Source organism: Arachis hypogaea, chromosome 9, assembly GCF_003086295.3.
Source record: "Arachis hypogaea cultivar Tifrunner chromosome 9, arahy.Tifrunner.gnm2.J5K5, whole genome shotgun sequence".
In the NCBI taxonomy this organism is placed as follows: domain Eukaryota; kingdom Viridiplantae; phylum Streptophyta; class Magnoliopsida; order Fabales; family Fabaceae; genus Arachis; species Arachis hypogaea.
Genome location: NC_092044.1, coordinates 109406887 through 109432064, shown reverse-complemented (window position 1 = coordinate 109432064; position 25178 = coordinate 109406887). Strand labels below are relative to the sequence as shown.

General features: G+C 37.8%; 3 protein-coding genes across 6 annotated transcripts; 2 read left to right on the top strand and 1 right to left on the bottom strand.

Moving 5' to 3' along the window:
* Positions 1 to 9534: 9534 nt before the first annotated feature.
* Positions 9535 to 12462, bottom strand: LOC112711652 (transmembrane ascorbate ferrireductase 1). Of its 2 annotated transcripts, none has more exons than XM_025764345.3 (4): positions 12035 to 12462; positions 10626 to 10674; positions 10309 to 10508; positions 9535 to 10112 (listed from the first exon to the last, which is right to left on the bottom strand). In XM_025764345.3, the coding sequence occupies exons 1-4, from the start codon at positions 12176 to 12178 to the stop codon at positions 9816 to 9818; spliced, it is 690 nt and encodes a 229-aa protein (XP_025620130.1). In that variant the 5' UTR covers positions 12179 to 12462; the 3' UTR covers positions 9535 to 9815. The 2 variants fall into 2 exon arrangements, with proteins under 2 accessions (XP_025620130.1, XP_072059537.1); XM_072203436.1 differs by lacking the exon at positions 12035 to 12462 and adding an exon at positions 10889 to 11686.
* A 3148-nt stretch (positions 12463 to 15610) lies between these two features.
* Positions 15611 to 20563, top strand: LOC112711651 (uncharacterized). Of its 3 annotated transcripts, none has more exons than XM_025764344.3 (8): positions 15611 to 15950; positions 16157 to 16527; positions 16760 to 16960; positions 17049 to 17171; positions 17318 to 17355; positions 17480 to 17579; positions 17769 to 19682; positions 19966 to 20563. In XM_025764344.3, the coding sequence occupies exons 2-8, from the start codon at positions 16459 to 16461 to the stop codon at positions 20194 to 20196; spliced, it is 2676 nt and encodes an 891-aa protein (XP_025620129.1). In that variant the 5' UTR covers positions 15611 to 15950; positions 16157 to 16458; the 3' UTR covers positions 20197 to 20563. The 3 variants fall into 3 exon arrangements, with proteins under 3 accessions (XP_025620129.1, XP_072059536.1, XP_072059535.1); XM_072203435.1 differs by lacking the exon at positions 15611 to 15950 and adding an exon at positions 15978 to 16052; XM_072203434.1 differs by lacking the exon at positions 15611 to 15950 and having other exon boundaries at positions 16056 to 16527.
* A 560-nt stretch (positions 20564 to 21123) lies between these two features.
* LOC112711650 (uncharacterized) lies at positions 21124 to 24454 on the top strand. The gene is made up of 6 exons (XM_025764343.3): positions 21124 to 21596; positions 21688 to 21891; positions 22039 to 22335; positions 22463 to 22837; positions 23089 to 24081; positions 24171 to 24454. Exons 1-6 carry the CDS (start codon positions 21509 to 21511, stop codon positions 24242 to 24244), a joined length of 2031 nt encoding a protein of 676 aa, XP_025620128.1. The 5' UTR covers positions 21124 to 21508; the 3' UTR covers positions 24245 to 24454.
* Positions 24455 to 25178: the final 724 nt, after the last annotated feature.

Sequence of the window (25178 nt, the reverse complement as noted above, 5' to 3'; positions counted from 1 at the left end):
GAAAATTGGCTTTTTCGCTAAAATGGATTACTCTGGGTGATCCTTCTTCGACCTCCACTGGGATCATTGCCTCCATTCTATAAGCTAATCGGAAAGATGACTCCTTTGTTGTGGAATGTGGAGTCATTCGATATGCCCTTAGGACTTGCGGAAGCTCCTCAACCCAGGCTCCCTTTGCATCTTGTAATGTCCGTTTTAACCCTACTAATATAACTTTGTTAGCAGCTTCAGCTTGCCCATTGGCTTGGGTGTGCTCAACAGAGGTGAATTGTTGTTTTATATTCAAGTAGGCCGCTAATTTTCTGAAGCCTGCGTCTGTGAACTGGGTACCATTGTCTGTAGTGATGGAGTATGGAACTCCGAACCTTGTGACGATTTTTCTATATAGAAATTTCTGACTTCTTTGTGTTGTGGCGTTGGCTAGGGGTTTTGCCTCGATCCATTTTGTGAAGTAGTCTATTCCTACTATGAGGAATTTGACTTGTCCCGATCCTTGAGGGAAAGGTCCGAGGAGATCAAGTCCCCATTTTACGAATGGCTAAGGTGAGGTTACGCTAATTAGTTCCTCTGGCGGGGCGGTGTGAAATTTGGCATATTTCTGGCATGGTGAACATGTCCTTACAAATTCTGTGGCTTCTTTTTGTAGAGTTGGCCAATAAAATTCTGCCCGAAGTACTTTTTTGGCGAGTGCCTGCGCTCCTAGGTGATTGCCACAAATGCCACTGTGTACTTCTTCTAGGACATCTTTTGTGTTGGAAGTCGGCACGCATTTTAGAAATGGTATTGAAATTCCTCTTTTGTATAGAGTATTATTTATGATGGTAGAGTATTTTGCCTCCCGTTTTAACCTCTTTGCCTCTTTCTCATCTGTAGGGAGGGCTTCTGTTCTGAGGTAATTAATTATGGGAGTCATCCATCCCTGATCGCGACCTGTTATGGCTAGGACTTTTTCTTCTTCTGAGATTGATGGATTATGTAGATTTTCTTGGATAAGGCTTCTATTGTTGCTTCCTGGTTTGGTGCTGGCTAGTTTTGAGAGTGCATCAGTCTGGGCATTCTGTTCTCGGGGTATGTGACGAATCTCATACTCTCCGAGTTGTTCAAGTTGTTCCCTGGTTTTGTCTAAGTACTTTTTCATAGTGGGATCTTTGGCTTGGTAGCTTCCTGTTATTTGTGACGTAACTACCTGTGAGTCGCTGAAGATGATAAGTTTTTGAGCTCCAACCTCCTTAGCCAGCTTCAAACCAGCTAGTAGTGCCTCATATTCCGCTTGATTGTTTGAGGCAAGAAACCCAAATTTGAGGGAGAGTTCGATTTGGGTTCCCTGGTCGCTTTCAATTATTATGCCCACGCCACTTCCCATTTTGTTTGAGGAACCATCCACATATAAATTCCATTATGTGGGGATTTCCAGTGTGTCCGTGAATTCTACAATGAAGTCGACCAGATATTGAGATTTGATGGCCGTCCGAACTTCGTATTAAAGGTCGAATTCGGACAACTCGACTGCCCATTGCAAGATTCTGCCTGCCAAGTAGTCTGTTTTCTATAGGATCCCTTTTATGGGTTGGTTGGTCCGAACTTTAATGGTGTGAGACTGGAAGTATGGGCGAAGTCGTCGTGATGTTAGTATGAAAGCGTAAGCGAACTTTTCTATTTTCTGGTAGTTCAGCTCGGATCCTTGTAATGCTTTGCTGATAAAGTATATGGGTTGTTGTCCGCTGTTGTCTTCCCGAACTAGTGCTGAGGCTATTGTCCGATTTCCCACTGCGAGGTACAATATGAGTGGTTCTCCTTCCCGTGGCCGACTTAGTATAGGTGGTCGTCCTAGGAATCTTTTGAAGTCTTGGAAGGCTTGCTCGCATTCTGCTGTCCATTCAAACTCTTTTCCCTTCCTTAGAGTGGCGTAGAAAGAGAGAGATCTTATTGCTGATCCAGCCAGGAATCTCGACAAGGCTGCCAACCTCCCGTTGAGTTGTTGTACCTCTTTGACACAAGTCGGGCTTTTCATGTTGAGTATGACCTTGCATTTGTCCGGGTTTGCCTCGATTCCTCTCTGTGTGATCATAAAACCCAAGAATTTACCAGCTTCTTCTGCGAAGGTGCATTTTGCGTGATTGAGTCGCATGCCGTGTCGTCTTATGGTGTTGAATACTTGTGTCAGATCGGCTAATAACATCTCTTCGTTTTGCGTCTTTACTAGCATGTCGTCCACATAAACTTCCATGACCTTTCCGATGGGATCCGAAAAAACCTTGTTCATTAATCTTTGGTAGGTGGCTCTCGCGTTTTTAAGGCCGAAGGGCATAACAATGTAGCAGTAATTTGCCTTTGGGGTTAAGAATGAGGTTTTTTCTTGGTCGGGTGGGTACATTGGGATTTGGTTATATCCCGAGTATGCATCCATGAAGGAGAGGTATTTATATCCGGAGGAGACATCTACCAGAGCATCAATGTTCGGGAACGGGTAAGGATCTTTCGGGCATGCTTTGTTGAGATCGGTATAGTCGGTGCACATTCTCCACTTCCCGTTTGACTTTTTTACCAATACGACATTAGCAAGCCATAGCGAGTATTTGACTTCTCTTATGAAACCTGCCTCCAGTAGAGCTCGTACCTATTCTTCCACAGCTTGAGAGCGTTCTGATCCTAGCTTTCTACGCCTTTGTTGTACCACCCGAGATCCCGGGTAGATTGCTAGCTTATGGCACATTAGCGTAGAATCTATGTCTGGCATGTCTGCGGCCTTCCATGCAAAGAGGTCGGCGTTGTCACGTAGAAACTGTATGAGTGATTCTTTAATGTCTCCTTTTAGGAGTGTGCCGATATTGGTTGTTTGGTCTGGGGTATCTCCGATCTAGATTTTCTCTATTTCTCCTTCAGGTTGTGGGCGAAGCTCTTCCCGCCTCTGAACTCCACCGAGCTCAATTGTGTGGAATTCTTCTCCTCTGCCTCTGAGGTTTAGACTTTTGTTGTAACAGCGGTGCGCCATCCTCTGATCTGCTTTTATCGTAGCTATTCCTCCTGCAGTTGGGAACTTCATGCATAGATGCGGAGTTGAGACTATTGCGCCAAGCTGATTTAACGTTGTCCGACCTATTAGGGCGTTGTAGGCTGAACTTACGTCGACTACGATGTAATCTATTTTGAGTGTTCTTGACTGACTTCCTTTTCCGAAAGTCGTGTGGAGGGAGATGTATCCCATCGGTTGAACTGGGGTATCGCCTAGCCCGAACATGCTGTCTGGATACGCTCTGAGTTCTTTTTCTTCTAGGCCGAGTTTGTCGAAAGCTGCTTTGAATAATATATCGGCAGAACTCCCCTGGTCTATCAGTGCACGGTGAAGATTTGCATTTGCCAGTATAATGGTGATGACCATGGGATCGTCATGCCCTGATGCGACGCCGGATGCATCTTCCTTTGTAAAGGTGATTGCCGGGATCTCGGGTGCTTCCTCTTTTCCTGCGACGTGATATACGTCTTTGAGATGTCTTTTGTGAGATGATTTGGAGATTCCTCCTCCGGCAAATCCGCCGTGTATCATGTGGACATGTCTTTCTGGCGTTCGAGATGATCGCGCAGGTGGTCCGACATCTTCTGCTCTTTTTCTTTTTCTTTGTTCATCATCATGGGTGGCCAGATATCGATCTAGCTTTCCTTCTCGTACGAGCTTTTCTATGACATTTTTTAAATCAAAACACTCATTGGTGGAGTGCCCGCGGATCCGATGGTATTCACAATATTCAACCCAGTTTCCTCCTCCTTTTTTGCCTTTGAGTGGCTGAGCTGGTGGTATTTTTTTCGTGTTGCAAACCTCTCTGTATATGTCCACAAGAGACACCCGTAGAGGGGTGTAATTGTGGTATTTTTTTAATTTTCTCTCCATGTCGGTCTTCCTTCTTTCTGGAATCTTTATCCTTATCCTGTGGGGTGAACCTGGCCTTCGAGGTCTCTCCTAGTCGGGAATTTTCCTCCATGTTGATGTACTTTTCCGCTCGTTCCTGCACCTCGTTCAGAGATGTGGGATACTTTTTGATATAGATTGACTAAAGGGCCCTTCTCGTAAGCCATTAATGAGGCCCATAATAGCGGCTTTTGTTGGTAGGTTCTGTATATCCATGCATGTCCTGTTGAATCTTTCCATGTAATTACGTAGGATTTCCCGTTCTCCTTGCCTGATTCCCAGTAAGCTCAGAGCTTGTTTAGCTTTGTCCTTTTGGATGGAGAATCTGGCCAGAAATTTCTTAGCCATGTTGTCGAAACTTGAGATGGATCTAGGAGGGAGGTTGTCGAACCATCTAATTGCTGTTTTCGTTAAAGTAGTTGGAAAGGCTTTGCAACGAATTGCATCTGAGGCGTCGGTGAGAAAATTCTGCTTCTGAAGTTGCTGAGATGATGGCCGGGATCTGTAGTGCCGTCGTATAAGGTCATGTCTGGGAGTTTAAAGTCCTTTGGGATTTTTGTCTTTATGATCTCTTTGGTGAATGGGTCTTGCTCCTTGCTGTTGCTATCTTCAGGATTGGATCGGCTGGCTTTCGTCTTGACATCGGCTTCAAGTTTTAGGAGTTTGTTCTCCAATTCCCAGCGTCATCTTATTTCTCTTTGTAGGTCCTTCTCGGCCTCTCGTTGGCATAGGGCTTCTTCCTCAAGTTATTTTAACCGGTCTTGAAATGCATCCATGGCTCCCTCGTTTGGGGAGTTCATCTTGTTGTTGATTTGGGAAGTATCTTTTGGGGGTGGTGTCTGCGTTTTTATGCGGCGTTCTTTCCTCTAAATCTGAGGTGTGGTCGTTGTTATGGTCGTCCGCGATGGTGATGGGATGACTTCCAGGTTCCCCGGCAATGGCGCCAATGTTCCGAGGGTTACCTGAAACTGTAGGTCGATCTCGGATGAGATCTTCTGTGCTGGTCGGAACGGTTGTATCCGATTTGTTGGACTTGATGGTGGTGCTGATTCCTTTGTCCCCGGAGGGTGGGGGTACCTGTAAAGGACTCCGATGCTTAAGTTAGCAAGGGTATTAAGCAGGTATTGAGTAGAATCAGAGTATGAGTTATACCTGGGTGCTCCAGTGTATTTATAATGGTGTAGAAAGACCTTCCTTTGATAAGATAAGTTAGTTATCTTATCTTATCTTTATCTTCGAGCGAGGTCATCTTACCTTTAAGGGAACCACCTTTATCTCTATAGGCTTGGGTTGCCCTTGGATTCGGGTCGTGTTCCTCTATTTGGGCCCTTTATTGGGCTTTCCTAGTAGTTTTGGCCGAGCTCTTTGAGAAGAGGTCGGATTGTCCTGACTTGAAGAGGTCGGTCGCTTTGTCGGTAGAACATCCCGGGTCGGACAGCTCGACCCAGGGTATGAACAGCTACCATTGTTCACAACTGTTCTGCCGTTACTGCAAGCTCTCGGGACATTTAATTACTGCCTGTCCTACTCGCCCACTACATCCTGATCTACTCAATTCGTCTCTTGTCTCTCTATCTAATATTGCATTTCTTCTTCAGCGTCTTCTCTCCATTTCTGGTAATACCCCTGTTGCTTTTTCGACCCCTCTAAGTAATTCTAAATGGTACTTTGACTCGAGTTGCTTTAATCACATGTCTCCGTTGCGTAATATTTTCTCGTCCATGTCTACCACTACAAATGGACCTTCTGTCAATATTGCAAATGGCTCCCTCTTGCACGCAACACACAAGGGTTCTATATCTCAATCAACTCTTAATTTTCCTGATACTTATTATATTTCCAAATTAAACTTCAATCTTATTTCTGTTGGTCAACTTGTTGATTTGAGTTTTGAAGTCACTTTTTTTGTTTCTGGTTGTCGTGTACAAGATCCTCAGACGAGACAAATCATCGGGAGTGGACGTAAGGTCGGAAGGTTGTTTGAACTCGAGAATCTTCATATTCCTCCTGTACTAAATTTCCGTGCTGCTTCTTCTCCCTCTACTCTTCACTTATGGCATCAACGTCTTACCCACACCTCCTTAGGAAAACTGTGTCCTCTTGTGTCTCAGGGTGTTTTGAGTCAGGTTCCAAATTAATCTTTTGATTGCATTTCTTGCCAAACCGCCAAACAACCTGCTTTATCTTTTCACAATAATTCATCTCTTGCTTGCTCTCATTTTGATCTCATTTACTCTGATGTTTGGGGCCCCGGTCCCACTGCCTCTATGGGCGAAGCTCGATACTTTTTCGTTTTCATTGATGATTATTCCCGTTTTACTTGGGTTTATTTGATAACTAATCATCATGAGTTACCTCAGATCTATATCAACTTTGCTACTATGATTAAAACTCAATTTTCCAAGGTCATTAAGGTTTTCCGACGTGATAATGCTATGGAATACCGTGATTCCAAACTCTTAACCTTTCTTGCAGAACAGGATACTTTGTCTGAGTTTTCTTATCCTGGTATGTCTTAACAAAATGGTAGAGTTGAACGCAAATACCATCAAATTCTTGACTCCGTCCGTGCAATACTCCTTTCTTCTTCGTGTCCTGAGCGTACTTGGGGTGAAGCCGTTTTTACTGCTGTTCATGTTATCAATAGACTCCCTTCTTCTGTTCTTGGTAATGTTACTCCCTTTGAGTGTCTTTATCATACCTCCCCAGATTATAGTTCTCTTTGAGTTTTCGGTTGTGTATGTTTTGTTCTTCTTCAGCCTCATGATTATAGTAAACTTGAACCTCGGGCTCATATGTGTTGTTTCCTTGGTTATGGCACTGAACACAAGGGTTATCGTTGTTGGGATCCTCTCTCTAAACGTATTCGTATATCTCGTCATGTTGTCTTCTGGGAGTACCACATGCTTTCTCAGTTCTCATCCTTTGAGTCCATTCCTACTACTCAGTCACCTTTGTTTACTAACCCCAATGTTGATCTTTTTCCTAGTGATGATTCTACAGATTCTATCTCGAGTGACCCTCTACAGCCTCCTGTTCTTTCGCCTTCTCCATCTCCCGATGATTCCAGACCGGACAATGATTTTGCTTCTACCGTCATGCCTCATCTTCCCGCTCGTTCTTCTAGGGTAAGGAATCCACCTCCTCATCTTCTTGATTACCATTTCTTTTCTACTATCCTTCATCAACATGAACCTAAGTCATTCAGAGAAGCCTCCTCAAACCCAAATTGGCAACAAGCAATGCAGGAAGAAATGCAGGAACTTGAAAAAGCACACACTTGGGATTTGGTTGATCCTCCTTCTGATCAGGAAGTTGTGGGCAGTAGATGGGTATACAAGATCAAGACTCGCTCTGATGACTCTATTGACCGTTATAAGGCCCGCTTGGTTGCTCAAGATTGTACGCAAGAGTATGGTATTGATTATGAAGAGACTTTTGCTTCTGTCACTCGTCTTACGTCTGTTAGAGCTCTTCTTGCGATTGTCGCGGTTAAAAAATGGTCTCTCAGTCAGATGGATGTGAAGAATGCATTTCTTAATGGGAATTTGAAAAAGAAAGTCTATATGAAACCACCTTCGAGATATCCTTGTCCTTCTAATAAGGTTTGTCTCATTCGCAAGACACTTTATGGACATAAACAAGCTCCTCGTGAATGGTTTGACAAGTTCAGCACTACTATATGCAGTCTTGGTTTTACTTCTAGCCCTCATGAGAATGTCCTTTTCATTCGTAAAAGCGAACGTGGGGTTGTTCTTCTACTTTTGTATGTTGATGACATAATCATTACTGGAGATGATGTTGATGGTATCTCTGATCTCAAGGCCTCACTTCACCGTACCTTTGAGATGTAAGATCTTGGTTCTCTCAGTTATTTTCTTGGTCTCGAGGTCATCTCCACCAATGATGACATCTATCTCTCTCAGGCTAAGTATGCTTAAGATCTTCTTGCTCGCGCTGGGATTACAGATAGTCGCACTGAGTCTACTCCTCTTGAGCCTAATGTTCGATTTACCCCTATGGATGGCACTGTTTTGGATAATCCGACTCTCTATCGACAGTTAGTTGGAGGTCTCGTTTACTTGACTGTCACCCGACCAGACATCGCCTATCCGGTTCATGTACTTAGCCAGTTCTTGTCAGCTCCTCGTACTACTCACTATGCGGCAGTTCTTCGCATTCTTCGCTACATCAAAGGCACTTTATTTCATGACCTTTAATTTTCTACCCATTCCTCTTTGTCTCTTCAGGCTTACTCCGATGCTGATTGGGCTGGTGATCCCACTAATCGTCGTTCTACTACTGGTTACTATTTGTTTCTTGGCGATGCTCTCATTTCTTGGCATGCTAAGAAGCAAACGTTCACTGCTCGCTCAAGCACAGAAGCTGAATACCGTGCCCTCACTGACACCACTGCTGAGATTATCTCGGTTTGTTGGCTCCTCGAAGATCCAGGTGCTCCTCAGTCGTCTCCTACTGATGTTTTTTTGTGATAACCGCAGTGCTATTCAGATTGCACATAATAATGTGTTTCATAAACGCACCAAACACATTGAAATTGATTGTCACTTTGTTCAGCAACGTATCCTTATTGATGTTGTTCGTCTCATTACTGTTGGAACACTGGATCAGACTGCTGATATCTTCACGAAAGCTCATTACCCGACTTGTTTCCAAACTTTGTTATCCAAACTCAAGTTGGTATCCTTAGCTCCCACTTGAGTTTGAAGGGAGATGTTAGAGAATCATTAGAATCAATTTAGATCAATTAGTATCGTTTATATTTATATAGCATATCTGTATATTAATTGTAGGATTTTATGCCTTTATTGCGTTGATTCATTTAGCACCTATAAATAAATATCTCTTATATATTGTACTTTTGATCAGACCGAAATATACACAAAACACTTTCTTTAGTTTGGTCTCTTGTTTCTAACACCATTAAGGTGATAATGCATTTGCCTTTATCTTTATCTTTATTTTTATCATTAACTCAAATGGTTGTTTATAAAATAAACAACATAATAGGAACTTGAACGTGAAAGCATGAGGTAGTGACTTAGGATGATGTACATCTCAAATCTTACAAGGAAGGCAAAGTTGTGACCTCCCAAACTGGCAAAGCCATAGTTTATTTCTCATATCATGACCAGGGAATTGAAATATTGTCATATTGAATTACTTCCATAAGTTAGGGCCTCTATTGAATGGGCCATGCAACGAAATATAATTGAATGAAAAAAGAAAAGAAAAGTAATATAGTTGGTCCGTGTTGATATGTAACCCATTTATGTAAAGTTCTTTTCCAAATAATATTGGGGTTGATTCATGGTATTTGTTTCTATGTAACACAATAGCCCAGTCCTAAAAGAATGCTCTTATTTTTATCAAAATAATATTTTATTTAATTATGATTAATAAATAACTATTAGCTATACGCATAATTAAATAACTATTAATTACACGTGTTTAATTATTTAAGAATAATATACCTTCCTGTACATAGTTTCGAAACGAAAGGAGTAATCAACACACTTTAAATCTTTAAAATCTTATGGCTTGCCATTATTAAGGCTATTTCTTGTGGTTTTATTCTGAAAATAAAAGTTTCAATAACCAGTGTTCTATTTCTATCAACACACTAATTCTCCTAATACATTGAATATTTTTTGGTACATCTAATATATCGAATATATGTCCACAATTTAATATTTTCACTTACAAATCAGCAAGAAGTGAAAATAAACTAAAAAAATTACAAGGTAGACTGATTTTTCATGACATAGAGCACAACATTGAGGATTAATTACAAGCTATGTCCATAATACAAATAGATATTATTTCCTTTTTCCCAATCCCAGCACACACTGATAACAAACATAAAAAAAATATGACGTGGAAGACAAATCTAAATGGGTGCATAGTCATCTTCTGCAGGTGGAGCATCAGATAAAGCAGATAATACAACAAAAGCACCAAATAAGATTGTGATCACAGCAGTGAAGTTGACAAGTAATGCCTCAGAGCCATATTTTGCCAATCCTGAGTTCTCCAAGAAAGTGAGTTTCTCCAAAAACCCAAGAGAAGCAGTGCCAATAGCCAATACATACACGAATAGTCCAAATAGAACATGCCAAGGTAGTGATTCGCGTCTAATGGCCGGAGTTCCACCAGGGAAGAAGAAGATCACAAACCCATATAGCCACTGCAGATCACAAAATAGAAATATTCAATTCTTTGTTTGAAATAGCAGAGCCAACAGGGACATGAACCATAAACGCAAACAAAAACATTTCCAGCTTTCAGAGAATACTATATAATATAATACTAATTATACTATTGAATATGTTCCAGAAGCATGCAAGTACATGTCGATGTTTCAGCCTTATTGAATGGGTTACCTGAATGCCATAGAGGGAAATAACCGCAATTCCAAGCCATGAATGCAAGCTGTAGAGATTGGCAATCCCACTTTCATTATGATTCTTGAAAGCAGCACAGATTCCAAATATTCCAAGTGCTAATGCAATTGCATGGAGAGTAAGGTGTATCACTTTCTTCACTTCCTTCTTCAAAGGAAGAGATTTGTAACTTATGATAGCTGCAAATTGTTCAAATTAGGCAAAATTAGTGAAAAAAAAAACACTTAATAGGGTTAAAAAATAAAAAGGAAATAACATTGACCTAAACCAGTAACTTGTGAAATTAGTTTGATTACCTTCACCACCAAGAAATATCAAGCCAAGTATCATAAGAACAGGATGGAGCTGTATAAAGTAAAAGGATAAGTAAGACTTGACAAAACTAGATGGCACAAGTCAACTGTATATACTTTACACATAGTTTTACAATGATAGTCACTAATATATTGTAATAAATAATTTTTTCCAATAAATAAGCAACTTTTTCACACTCTATATGTTCAGAGGAATCATGATCATTTTTAGAGCTAATGATAACAACTAGAAAGAAATTACAAACAGCTAAGAACAGGAACAAAAGTCCTGAGAGTATCATTTGTCCATGTGTGGTTGAATTTGCACCACATGAAACCAAGCACGTGAAAGTTCTTTTCCCCACTCAAATACCAAACAGATAAGCATGCATGTCTATTCTCTAGCTCAAAGAGGGTAGGTACAAAAAAGGAGCTTATAATCTTATTATTAAATAATAAAAATAAATAAATGATAATAACATCTATTGATCTGATGACATGAGACCCACCAATCATGCTATAAGACAGAAACACAGTTTTAGACTTTAAGGGGAATTCCTCTGACTTGTTCAACCAAACAGAGCCAAAACACTTGGGTCCAATTTACTATTGCAATTACCCAAGTCCCTCTTGTTTAATCGTCAATGGTCCAACAAGCAGAATTAGAAGAAATCTTGCGGATAGTTAACATGACAATCATATTGGTTCTCCAATACTTCTAGATATACAGAAGAAATTTTATATTTTAACAGCTAATTTAGCCAGCACATGATAGCAATAAAGAAAAGCAGAACTTCTGCCTTTAAAAATTAAGAGACAAAAAAGGGGGGATTTTATTCTAATCTAGTATGAATAACTTTTAAATATATAAAAAGCAGTGCTCAATTAATTAATCACAAGTTGCAACAGGCTCCTTGAGATGTGAAATATCAATATATTATATCACAGGAGATACATACGACCCGTTCAAGGAAAAAAATAGTAAAGGAAAGTTGCAATAGTGTTAATACTTTCACAGAGACTCAATGGCATGGTGTCATATAAAAAGGGGGAAAAAAAAAAGAAAATTCAATTCAATCAGTCACTTTTATATATACATACATGATACAACAATTGGAATTGTAAGAAAGTAGCAAAAATTATGATATATGTTGTGATTATAGCTATATAATATAAAATGAGTGGTGCTTACATTTCTATGGTTTGATATTTGATACTCCAAACTTTGATTATAGAGAAATGTGTAGAAACAACTTAACCTAACCTTACATTTCACTTACCATGAAATTGAATCTTCAAGAATTGGGGTAAAATGAACAAACAGATACTGAATATTGTAAAATGTAGCAGAGAGAGAGAGAGAGAGAGAGAGAGAGAGAGAGAGAGAGAGAGAGAGAGAGAGAGAGAGATACATTGAAGATGAGGTTCTTGTTATCGGCGTCCCAGGCCAAGCCACCCCTGAAGTGAATGTTCCAGACGAGGACCAAGATGATGGCAACCAGACCAAGGACGTGAACCACGTATGTGAAGGGAACGGCGGTTATGCCCAACGCCATCGAATCGCTTAACTGTCTCTCTGCGACTCAACAACCAACGGGTCAAAACCCAAACCAATAAACACGAATAAAGAGCAGCTCACTAGTACTTGTAACTTGTAACTCATTATGACTCCATTCTCCACCGTCCGATTCACATCCTCGCTAGATGCTCGCCACGTTGCTCTTTCTCATTCGAAATAAATCTACTTCATTTTTCTTCTGTTTTTTCATAATCCACTAAAATGTAGATGCGGGGAATTTCAATATAGATAAGCTTATCAGTCATAATATTGAAAAAATTCAACTTTTAATTCAATTATGTCCTTATTTATATTACACGACACATGGAAATAGATCCTTTCTAATGAAAAAATATTTGAGGGAATAAAAATGTGATCTTTTATTTTTAATTCTATAAATAAAAATAAAATTAAATAAAAAAAGAAAACAATGAAAGACAGCATTTAGTTTTTTTTTAATGGAGAGTATCTACTCCCCACGACACATCATCGCAATGGCTACAATTACAGGTAGGTGTTAGAAAAAGAATAAATAATTATGATCATATGAAATATATTTTTGTTTGCATACATAACGGATATAACATCTAATTACATGCACACGATTCATTTTAAAGAATATAACATTAAAAATCACCAATTTAGAATAGGTTCGATTAAAAGAGTTTTTTTTTTTTTTTTTTTTTGCCCTCACCGATATTATTTATAAACATGGGGGGCCATTTTCAATGTATTTAATAAAAAAATCTTTTTTTGTTGGGAGTGGTTGATGGATGAATTTAGACGCTGAAAGCAACAAAATGCAGCTGGATACCTGTACCTGTACCGCTGAAATAAGCAGTGACGTTTGCACTTTTGAAGGCGTTAATAAATAGATTAGCACATTTGTTCATCAAAATAATCTACGATTAAAATTTCACTGGAAAGCACTTTACTACCACGAGGGAAAGATTATTTCCATATCTGAGTAATGTCAATTCTCATGCATGTGTGGCTCGTTTAGTTTTGAATTATTCTTGTAAAAGATTATGAACATTGGCAACACCATGATTTTTTTGGATGCCTTTCATTTCTTTCCCTAACAACTGTTGTGATTAATAGCCCAAATAAAGCTTTTTAGTACACAAGAAATTATAATTAAAACCTCTCGGTTTTTTTTTTTTTTTATGGCCAATAGAAGAAACTAGAACAGTAGAACCTAAGTTGCCGTAAAACAACTAAGCCTACAAAATTTGGGCTTTATATTTTGGGCTGGGTATGCGAGCACTCTGTTTTGAATATTTATGTGTTTTGCAATCCAAAAAAATGATTTAGTATTTTACTGTCGCAATCGATAACAATAAATGTCATATTCTAGAACCAAATTGGGTTCGCTTAAGTAAGTGTTGGGGTTCGAATCCCGGAGCTCAGTACTGCGACGGATTAGTCTTTGACCTGTCGGGTTGGAGGATACAGTGGAAAACAAAAAAAAAGTCATATTCTAGAGATATTAATATATTATAACCAACTTGGGTTGGTCGAGTGACCAGCTCACTCGTCCGCTTAAGGAAGTGAAACTCATCTTGTGCATACAGCAACCTATTAGTCAACGACAGACCCTTAAATAAAGTTTAGATTCATAACGGATCAAAATGAAGCCATTAATGGTTTAATGCTGATTTGTTATCAACTGCTTAACCTTAGTCCAAAATCTTACATTTTTTATCAACTTTTTCTCTGAAATTTTGTTTGCCAATTACTACATGAAAATAATAATTGAAAATTATTTGATAGTCTAACATGTTTTATAAAACTATTTAACAAAACATATATTCACATCTTAATTCTTAGTTAATAGTTATCATCTTCACATGAAAAAATTCTCACCTAAATAACAATTTTATTTTGATTGAATAAGCACAAATATATTGGATGGTCAACTAGACCAATGAATTGACATTCTTGAAGGTTGGCTTGAACTTGTTTTTGTTGATAATTGAATGACTGAATTTAAATTTGGAGATGTATAAATTTGAAAATAGAGCAGCATTATTTATCCCTTTGGCAATTTCAATCTGGATATAAATGTGGCTTAAAAGACTACATTAAAAAGGGTATACATACCTACCGGTCTCGTAGGTATATTAGATGAAAATAATTAAATCAAATGCACATATTAATAACTCCGATGATTCAAAGATCCACCAATACTTGTAGTGTCTTCTTAAGATTCTCTCACTGTTGATATGTAAAATTGATGGAACAAATTTGTTATATCAGCTGGTTGAATTTTGGTATATATCATTAATGATATATATCTGATGATATTCTCTAATATTTCAAATCTACATTATATTGAATTAGCTTAGTGCATGCACAAAGTTCAATTATATTTGATAATTGATATACATCACAATATTCTCCATTATTTCATGAAATTAATGTATGTTAACTACAAAGTGATGACTTTTCCACACCGTGATTGGTAATGAATGATTTGGTATCAGCTTTTGAAAAGGTAAATTAACTTTTTAATTAGTCTGGCACAAAGGAAGAAAAAGTTGTAGACTTGTACCCCTCAGTGCGGTGAGTGTGGTGGGGAGAAAGGGAATTCGAATAACATAATGCTATGGACAGATAAACCATATAAATTACAGGTTGAAGAATGAAAAAATATACATAATTTATTATTATTTTTTAGTAAAATAAAGTGAAAGTGGCTCTTGAATTTGGTTAGTGGATGACTTAAAGGGGTACACGAAATTTGACAGTGATATCTTAAATGGAGGGGCAGTATTGGAAATTTAAGTAAAGCATTAAAAGAAAGCACACAACAGCTACTAACTATATAACACCAAAATTGTGAGTGTATGATTAATGTATGGATCCGTATAAGCATGGCTATGGAATTTGAATGGAGCTACGTGGACATTGGACAATGCACGTTTCTTCTTATTCAAATCTTGTGTTCTTTGCATGTGATCCAATATATAACATTTGCTGAATTTGATAGCTAAATAATAATATATAGCTTAAGCTTAGTACCTCACACGATACAAAGTCACAACCACAATTTCGTACATAACACAACACATTTGGGAAGGTCAGTTTTTATGCAACCCAAAAAAATGTCGGTCACAAACTTGTTTTATAAAAAAATTATACATTAAATATATTAAATAGTTTTTTTTTTTTTTCTATTTCACATGATAATGATGTATATATCAAATAATGTTGGGAAAGTTTCTTATTGGAGCGTTTCCACCTCATGGTACGTTGATGTGTTAATTGCTTATTAATTAGATAAACCTAAGAGAGAGCATTTAATTATTGCTAAATATGCTTAAGGCCTGTTTGGCCGCCGACAATGGCATGTGCTGAATCTGTGTTGTGCACACAAATGCCTAGTTTGAAATGCTACAAATTAAAAATAAAATTACCTGTATTTAATATGATTAAAAAATTTAAAATCTTATCTTGTAATAAAACTGATTTTGCGCTAGAGATTGAAGAAGGGTGAAGATTGGTGGGGACGAAAGGTTTGGCATTTACAACTCATTTTGTGAATAAACTTTTGGCACAGTGTCCTTGCAGCAAGAAAGGCACTTCATTTATGTTTCTGGTGGGTTGATTGATGCTTATCAGAGACAGCACACAACCACATGGACATGGACATGCACATTGACATTCCTCTCCCTCTTTACTTAACCCTTTCCAAGCTCCTTTAGTCAACATAAATCTTCATCCTTCTACCCCCATTCCAAACGTTACAACTTGGTCACTTTTTTTAAGTAAGTTTTTAACTATTTTCATCTAGTATTGTATTTTAATATTTTATAGCATGTTGGAGTCTTAGGGTGATTAAGAGTCAATAGAGAATTGCATGAATCCGGGTCAGTATTGTCATTTTGAATTTGCTCACTTCATGTAAGTCAAGGTGAGAAGCTTCTAATACCAAATCTACTTTCTTGATTGCTTTTTTTTTTTTTTTTTGTAGTTTGCTAATCATGCAAGTTCAGTATCTTAGAGGCCAGCCAACCAAGTGAAACAGTGAGAATTCAGAAAGCAAGAAAGGACTTCTTAACAAGCACTACTCTCTCTTTCTAATTCTCAACATTCTCTTACTTGATCCCTCCATTTCCATTTCCATTTCCATTTCCATTTCCACCACTCATCAAACTCGAGAGATCTGTCACCAAATAATTATATTAGTGACCAATGAGGTGCAGCTTCTAAGATTCTTGTCTTGTCCTGCATCTACAATCACTGCAACTCCGTAACAACTATCAGCCTGACAAGATGTTCAAGTCATGGAGCAAGAAGAACAAGATCAAAGCTGTGTTCAAACTCGAATTTCAGGCAACTCAGGTAAGAAGAAAAAAAAAAAAAGACAAGGACTTTCTTTATTCTCATGGTACTAAATCTGAAAATGGGGTTTGGCCTATCTGTCATAACTGTAACATATTGCCAACAAGATTTGAAAATTGAAATTTATACTGTATAACATACTGGATTCTGTGTATTGAGGGGAATGTTGTGTATTGTGTGTAATTGTAAACAAATGTGAAGAATCTGAATCTGTTTTTGTGTTTTTGATTAGGTGCCAAAGATGAAGAAGTCTGCACTGATGGTATCTTTGGTTCCAGATGATGTTGGGAAACCAACTGTGAAACTGGAGAAAACTGAAGTTCAAGATGGGGCCTGCATATGGGAGAATCCAGTTTTTGAATCAGTTAAACTTGTTAGGGATGCTAAATCAGGAAAAATCCATGAGAAAATCTACCATTTCATTGTTTCCACTGTAAGGCTTGTACCTAAGAAAATTTAACACTTCCCTTTTTACCTGATTAGAATGTTCTTGCTTAATTCTTTATGGCTTCTTGTTGCAGGGATCTTCAAAATCTGGCTTTCTTGGGGAAGCCTCAATCGATTTTGCTGATTTTGTAGCAGAAGCTGAGCCAATAACTGTCTCTCTACCCTTAAAATTCGCCAATTCCGGTGTAGTGTTACATGTTAGTACCCTCTTGTCCCCCTTCCTATCTTGCTTCTTGTGTCATATTATTCATCTCTTGCTGTTCTTATGCCGTGAGAATCTGAGCTTTTAGGAGCTTTTACAAACACCATTCATAATTTACTCACATAAGAATTGTTGAGACAGGTGACAATTCAGAATGTGGAAGGATATACTGCTGAAAGGTGAAAATGAATATCCTTTTACATATAACCTTTGTAAATTTCCATATTTTTCTTTTTGCTTTTCTTTCTGTTCCCATAATTGCTTACAAGTTACAACCACATGCCTTATATACCTTAATTCCAGAATTGGAGAAGATAATGGAGCTGAAGAACTTTATAATGACACAACCTTGAGACACCAACTGAGCTTTGGCAGTACAGAAGAAAGTTATAATGTTGAAGAAGTAAGGTCCATAAGATTCCTTTACATGGATGACAATTTTGCACTAATTTGAAGTTTTCCTTATTGTGAATCCATTTTTTTCTTTTTCTTTTATGCATTTAACATGAACTTCTTAAGCGGATAAGTTAATGAAATGAAATGATACAATTTATAGAGTTATAGTCATGTTACCTTTGTTGTTATCTTATAGAATGGGAACATGGCCAAGACCAGATCTGGATATTCTGAACAAAATGCATCTAACGGCATTAGTCCTGGGGTAGCTTCATGGGAGGATCCTTATAGTTTCAGAAATACATCACTGCCATCATCAAAAGGAACTGGTGAGGCCACCGAGAACCAAGTGCACAAGAGGTCTAACACAAACTGGTCTCTTGGTTCAGGATCAGATGGAAGTTTAAACAGCCTTGAAGATAGTCTTCCAAGATTCCAAGGACATTCGGATAACACCACTGAAAAGCTCAAAAGTGAAATCACTTCTCTAAAGCGGCAAGCTGAAGTATCAGACTTAGAGTTACAATCTCTTCGAAAGCAGATAGAAAAAGAAAGCACCCGGGGACAAAATCTGTCGAGACAAATTATCAGTCTCAGAGAGGAGAGAGATGTGTTCAAACTTAAGTATGAGAAGCTCCAGTCCCAGCAGAGTTACAATGATGAGAGCAAAGCCTCAAGAGCCTTGAAGTCTGAGATTGAAGATACTAGGATTCAGTTAGAGGCAGTTAAGGAAGAGCTTGTTTATGAGAAAGAAACGAGTGCCAATCTTCAGTTGCAACTGCACAAGACACAGAGCTCAAACTCGGAACTACTTTTGGCTGTGACAGACCTTGAAGCAATGCTGGAACAAAAGAATAAGGAAATGTCAGATCTTTCTACCAATGTGAAATCCCAAAATAGTACTAGTCAGCGTGGTCATGCTAGAGAATTAGATTTCTTGAGGCAGAAAATTGCAGACCAGAATGGCGAAATAAACATGTACTGCAAGCAAAATGAAGAGCTAAACGAGCATATAAAAGAGCTCACTTTGGAGTATGACCTTCTTAAGAAGGAAAATGTTGATATCACTTTGAGATTGAAGCAAGATGAAGTTCAGCACCTTAAGTTACAAAATGAACATTCAGCTTCTTTGGTTACAATACAACAACTCGAATCACAAGTAGAAAGACTAGAAGAAAGGATAAAGATGCTGGAAGATGAACATTCAACATCATTGGTCTACATCAAGGAACTTGAAAATGAAGTTAAGTCTTTGGAGAAAGAACTGAAAATGCAGGAAGAGAAATTTGAAGATGATATGCGTGCTATCCAACGTGCGAAAGCTGAGCAGGAAGAACGAGCCAGCCAAGCCGAAGAGGCCTTGAAAAAGACAAGACACAATAATGCTGTTGCTTCAGAGCGGTTTCAGGAGGAATATAGATTGCTTTCTGTTGAAATGGCGGCCAAAGTTGAGGAGAATGAAAAGATGAATGACAAAGCAGCTGCTGAAGCTGATGAATTGCGGCAGAAGAATAGACTTATAGAAGAAATGCTCCAGAAATGCAACCAAGAGCTCAGGCTAATTTCAGATCAGCACGAATTGAAACAGCAAGAGCTATTGAAGCAGATAGATTCAAAAGGAAAAGCAATGGAACACATGTCACATGAATTAGAAGTTAAATCCAAACAACTTGAAGAAGCAAAAAGGCAAAGGGATGAAAAGGAGGCTGCATTTTCAAAGCAAATTCAGTTGCTTAGATCTCAGATTAAAACATCGTTGGCAGAGGAGTGCACATTGTCTAAATCCAAGCTAAAAAAGAACACAGCTGAGATGGTAAGGATAGATGCACAAACAACAAATGATGAGGAGATGGTGCTCAGCACCCTACTGTCAGAAGTGGAAATCTTTAAGGTGCAGCACAATGAAACAAAACAAAGTTTGCACAAAGAACAAGTGGAGAAAGAAGGTATGAAGAAACAGATATCTCAATTAGAAGGAGAGTTGAAGAAGAAGGAAGCGGAGTTAAGTGCTATGGAGAAGAAGATCAGGAATAACAAAGGACGAGATTATGCCGCACCTCTTTCTTCTGCTAAGGCCCAGATTAAGAAATCAAAACCAGAAATTGAGAAGGTAATTCTTCAGCTTCTAGACTTCATATAAGAAACTAAGAGCATGATGTTACTGTTTGTATTAATTAGTGCACAACACAAAACCAAGAGAATAGTAATAGCATCATAATTCTAACAGAGTGTAGAGATGCTGAAACTTCAGTTGAAATGAAATCATACTTAGATCCAGTTTTTAAACAACTTCCTGTTCATGAATCACAAAACAATGCAACTATATATGGCAAGAGTTGTGTACATTGTTTGATGACTTGACTAACTGTTGATATATTTTGTAACATGAGAAGGGAACGGATGCGGGAAGCAAATCAGCTAAGAACCAAGATAGCGAGGTCCGAATGCATGAACTGTTGAATGAAGTATCAGCCCTTAAGGAAAAGAACAAGACCATGGAAAGCGAGCTGAAAGAAATGGAAGATAGATATTCAGAGATTAGTCTGAAATTTGCAGAGGTTGAGGGAGAAAGACAGCAGCTGGTTATGGCGGTACGCAATCTCAAGAATGGTAAGAAGAACTAGAATGCATCTTCAGAGGTTGTAATGTCTCAGACAAATCACACATGGTTTGTGAATGAAACAGAATACATCATGAACCAAATATGACAAGTGCTTTGAACTTGGGGTGTGACCTTTAATCCTGTACATGAGAGCTAACATTTTTACCTCATACAAATTTAACCAGTCCTTTTGCTCTTCAGCTTTGAGCCTTGTATTTTATTTATATATATATATCATGTAACCAATAACTTATCAGTGATTCTTTGGCGCTCCCTACATCACGGTTCTGTTGTAATTTCTGTATCACACTTCAACTATATTTTTAAGACAAGAACTGCGATGTTGAGCATTTACAGGTACAGAATGAGAACATTTTCTTTTACAGCAACACAAGAATTTCTCAGTTTGTCATCAGTTTTAACATTTTTGGTGGTGCAACATTGGATACAATATGACAGATAAACAAGATGTTGCCTACTTTAATTGTTTAAGTATTCTCGTTGAGGGACTTAACTCTAATAAGGCAATAATAAAACATCTGGGTAGATTAAATTACTGCATTTAATGGAATATAGAAGTGAGTTTTCCTCAAGATGTGATGCCAAAGTATCATGATTCAAATACAATGAACGTAGACACACAATTGATACCACAATAAAGAGAAAACCATTAATTGAAATTTTGTCAAAATCCAATTTCCAAGCTAACCTGGATGGATCATGGATAATGGATCAAACTAAAAAGTACATGTTACTGCCACGTTACTGCCACGTTACAGGGAAAGTAACACTAAAATAAATAAATAATTGTGACAGTTTGCTTAACTGCTATTCTTGAAAGCCCCATCCACCCATTATTTAGCATAACCGACAAGACAAGAAGATTTCTTTTTGACTTCCCTAACTACAATAATTTAAGAACCAAACTAGACACTTGTCTATGCTCCTTACCTCATCCTACATTCACGTCGGCAAAATCTGAATTATTTTACATACATGCACTCTTGTCACTTGGTTAGTGATTAGTTTCCGTGTGTCAGTTAATCACATTTAAATCAAACATTAATCCTTATTCTTCGGATGTGACCTACATTACTATATCTAGCATTCCAACTCTAAACAACATTTCAAATGACGACGACAGTTATTTGTTTTTGAAAGAAAACAAAAACCGCTCTCTATGTACGTGTCAGTTGATGATTACATGTCGGTAATGTCCACGTGGCTCCAGTTACGAGATGCAAAGTTGCAAACTGTTTCATGGGACTTGTCTATAAACTCTCTATAGCCTTTACTCTCTTTTGTATACAGCGATCAATTAAGCAGTTTCTTTCATGGAGTCTGAAGTAGTTCGTAGTCATCAAGAACAAGATGAGAATGATGAACAACAACCACCCTTCAATGATGCTGCTTCACAACTCGGTATGAGTCTCTTTTTTCTTTTTCATGTATGCAAGTTTGATGATCATATATTTGAATTTGAAGGCATCTGATCGGGTGCATATGTATGCAGAAGAACAAAATAGTGATCCTGAGAAGAAGTCATCGGTTATGAACAAGGTGAAGGCAAGGGCTAAGAAGATTAAGGATACAGTAAAGAAGCATGGTCAACGAGTCCTTGATCATGTTCATGACAATAGCAGTAGTGAAGATCAGAACAGTCCTGTTCATCATGACATCAATGAGCCTGAAAACCAACAAGTTGATAGAGAATTAGGTACTCTACTCTTTTCTCTTTCTTCCATATTAGAAACTAAACTATTCTTTTTTTTTACATCATCTTTTTCAATCATACATGTTTAAATCATATACATAGAAAAGAAATCCGTGGTTGAATTGGATTGTGTTGTTGAATGTTGTGCAGTTGATGAAAGTGGAGATGTTAAAGATGCTCCACCAACGTATCAGCAAGTCAAAAATTATGTTAAAAATGCTGCAACGGAATCTGAGCAAGTAGAAAATTTGGGCAAGTCAGAAGCCAATTATGGTGGCACAACAAATATGGGAGAAGAACCTCAGGACAAGGCAGGAACTGTAGGTGTTGTTTCTCCAACTGATGAAAACATAGCCACTGAGGAAGTAAAGGAAGGGCATTCTAAGGACAATTTGGAGAATATATCTGAGGCATACACTGCTACTCAAAATTATCAAACTGGAACAGGTAACCATTTGCATTAGTAATGGTTTGATGACCAACCAGCATTTGTTATATTTATCATTTAACAAAATGATTCAAGAAAAAGAAATAAGTTTAGTTGAGTTGGATTTTGTTTTTGGATATTCTGCAGTTGGTGAAAGTGAAGCTGTTCAAAGTTCTCCCCCAACATATGACCAAGTGGAAGATTTTGTTAAAAGTGCTGAACCAGAACCTGAGCAAGTTGAAAATCTGGACAAGTCAGTACCAAGTTCTGGAGGTACAACACCATTTGTGGGAGAAGTACCTCATCACCAGCCAAGAGTTGTTGGTGCTTCTCCAACTACAGAAACTAATGAAGACATAACCACTGAACCAGCTAAAGCATTTGCTGAGGAAGAGAAATTTAAGGGAAATTTGGAGAATCCAACAAGCTTGGGTGAAGAACTGCACCCGCCGGGAAGTAGGCCTGAGGCATACACTATTCCTCCCAGTTATCAAACAGAAGACACTGATTCAATAGGGAAAGGTAAGTAGGAGCAGAACTCAATTTTCTTTTGTAGATTATGCATCATGTACTGATGCATTGTAATATTACTGCTATACTTTGTAAAATTTCATGGTTAAATTTGATAGGAGATTGCTGCCAAGGTGGTGTTTGTCTTTAGTGTTGATAACATGGTGTGGTTAGAGACTGACTGAAGTTATCAAAATTGGTGATACATAATTTATCACTTGCCTGATGATAATATATGTTAATAAATAATGTTGGGCTTGCAGGTCCTGATGATGAAATAAAGATTAAAGAAGTGGAGAAATCTTTTGAGGAGAAGATCAAAGATGATCCAAAGTCTGTTCTAGTGCCAAAATTCCTGCCAGATTCTGCTGAAACTCAAGACTCTTTTGATGGAAACAAAGATCAATCTGTGCAAAAGCCAGACCCTCAACTCTCAAGTGCAACTAAAACCGAGCACCCTCCTGATCATGAAAACCATGAACGAGACTTGCCAGAGCTTGTGCAAGAGAAGGAAACTCAGTTTGCTTCAGATACTATATCCTCAAGTACCAGCAGCCACAGGGAAAATCCTGAAGCAACTGAACAAACTTTCAACAGCAACATATCCAGAGATGAAATGGAGAATCCATCAAAGGAAAAGAGTTACTCAGATGAGATATCATCTGCCACTTCTGCAATTGCTGCTGATAGGGCTGTCTCTGCTGAAGATGTTGCTGCTGTTCCTAAGAGTGATCATGGAGACGACAAGGTGACCACCCTTGAAGAGGGAAAACGTGAGGATTCTTCTAACAAGTCAGGAAAGAACATTGCTACCTCTGTGACAGAGAAACTTGCTCCAGTTTATGGGAAGGTTGCTGGTGTGGGAAGTGCAGTGAAGTCTAAAGTGTCCGGAACCAGATCAGATGACAGTGTTGGAGTTGAAACAGAAAATGTGGACAAAGGAGAAGACAAAAGGGTGAATGTGAAGGACTATTTGGCTGAGAAGCTAAAGCCTGGTGAAGAGGACAAGGCACTTTCTGAGGTGATTTCAGAAGCTTTTAACAAGCGTAAAGAAGATCCAAAGAAGGCTTGTGAGGGTGAGGATGCTATAAAGAAGCAAGGAGAAGAGGCAAAGGAAAAAGTGAAGTCAGAGACAGTGGCTGAAACTGAAGAGAGCAATGTGAGTAGTCCAGGAAAAAGTGTGGTTGGTAAGATTAAAGGTGTTGTTGGCTCTTGGTTTGGTGGCAAATCAGAGGAGAATCAATCATCATCAAAGGGTAAATTCTAAATTTCCTTGGCAGATTTTGCAACACATTTGTGTATGATTCGTATAAATATGATTCTGATGTTGTTGTTATGAATGCAGGAGGTGAAGATTTAACATTGAACAAGAATAGTGGTGAAATCCAGGCTGAAGGTGAAAAAAGACTGGAGGAGTAATGCAATTGAAGAATTTATTATTTATGTAGATATATGTGCTTGCTTTCTGGTTGTCTCATGTTGTTAGTTGTTACATATGTTTGTGTATAGTGGATTTATGTGAACCTTGTTATGTGTATGTGCAGTATCAATTATGTATGAACCACACTGTATTGTTATTATTAAGTGAAAAATGATGTCTTAATACTTAATAGTATATTTTCTTGTACACATCAGTGTGCTTCTAACCATTGATTTGATTGGCGTGCTTGTTAGAAGTGGAGATAAATGCTCTTCCAAATAGAAGAAAACAATTTATCATTGATTTCAAGATGTTAATGCTATTTGTAAATTGATTATGGACATCAAAAGTAGTAGAAATCTTAAGGATAATGTGGTGTTATGCTGAAGGGTCTATTGAGATATTCACACAAGTTGTGATAGAAGAAAAGAGAAGTGGTAGAGGTTAGTAGGTTTTGTGATTTGTAGTTATTAATTTGTGTGAGATTATTTATTTTTTTTGTTGATTAAATGCTGACCAGATTTTAATAAAAGTGATGACTGCTAGACTTTTTCTAAAGAAAAATATGAACTTTCTTAAGAAAATTAATGAAATGACAAAATGAGAGTTTAATTACTTTTAAATTAAAGTACTAAGACTTATATATAATAGAAATATTAATTCAATCAATTTTCTTATTTTAGCTAATTTTTTTAAAAAAGATATTAATTACAATATCAAACTAAAATCCTAAACTAGAAATTTGGGTAAAATTTAACCCTGACTTTTTTCTTTTTTTTATGGATCTGATTTTGCCTTTTTGGAGTATGCTTTTGGGATTTAAGAACAACAAGAGTGAGATCCGCGCATTATTTATATTTATATAATATATTTTAATAAATATTATATTAAAAATATTTTAAAGAATATATTATAAATAGATTTTAAATTTAT

Excerpts from the sequence above, each read along its gene's own strand:
- LOC112711652 (XM_025764345.3), bottom strand. The coding sequence starts at position 12,178 with ATGGCGTTGGGCATAACCGCCGTTCCCTTCACATACGTGGTTCACGTC. Across the intron at positions 10,509-10,625 it reads GATATTTCTTGGTGGTGAAG|CTATCATAAGTTACAAATCT; the intron begins GTAATCAAACTA and ends AACAATTTGCAG. Across the intron at positions 10,113-10,308 it reads TTTCCCTCTATGGCATTCAG|TGGCTATATGGGTTTGTGAT; the intron begins GTAACCCATTCA and ends TGTGATCTGCAG.
- LOC112711651 (XM_025764344.3), top strand. The coding sequence starts at position 16,459 with ATGTTCAAGTCATGGAGCAAGAAGAACAAGATCAAAGCTGTGTTCAAA. Across the intron at positions 17,172-17,317 it reads ATTCCGGTGTAGTGTTACAT|GTGACAATTCAGAATGTGGA; the intron begins GTTAGTACCCTC and ends TTGTTGAGACAG. Across the intron at positions 17,356-17,479 it reads GAAGGATATACTGCTGAAAG|AATTGGAGAAGATAATGGAG; the intron begins GTGAAAATGAAT and ends CCTTAATTCCAG.
- LOC112711650 (XM_025764343.3), top strand. The coding sequence starts at position 21,509 with ATGGAGTCTGAAGTAGTTCGTAGTCATCAAGAACAAGATGAGAATGAT. Across the intron at positions 22,838-23,088 it reads CACTGATTCAATAGGGAAAG|GTCCTGATGATGAAATAAAG; the intron begins GTAAGTAGGAGC and ends TTGGGCTTGCAG. Across the intron at positions 24,082-24,170 it reads GAATCAATCATCATCAAAGG|GAGGTGAAGATTTAACATTG; the intron begins GTAAATTCTAAA and ends TTATGAATGCAG.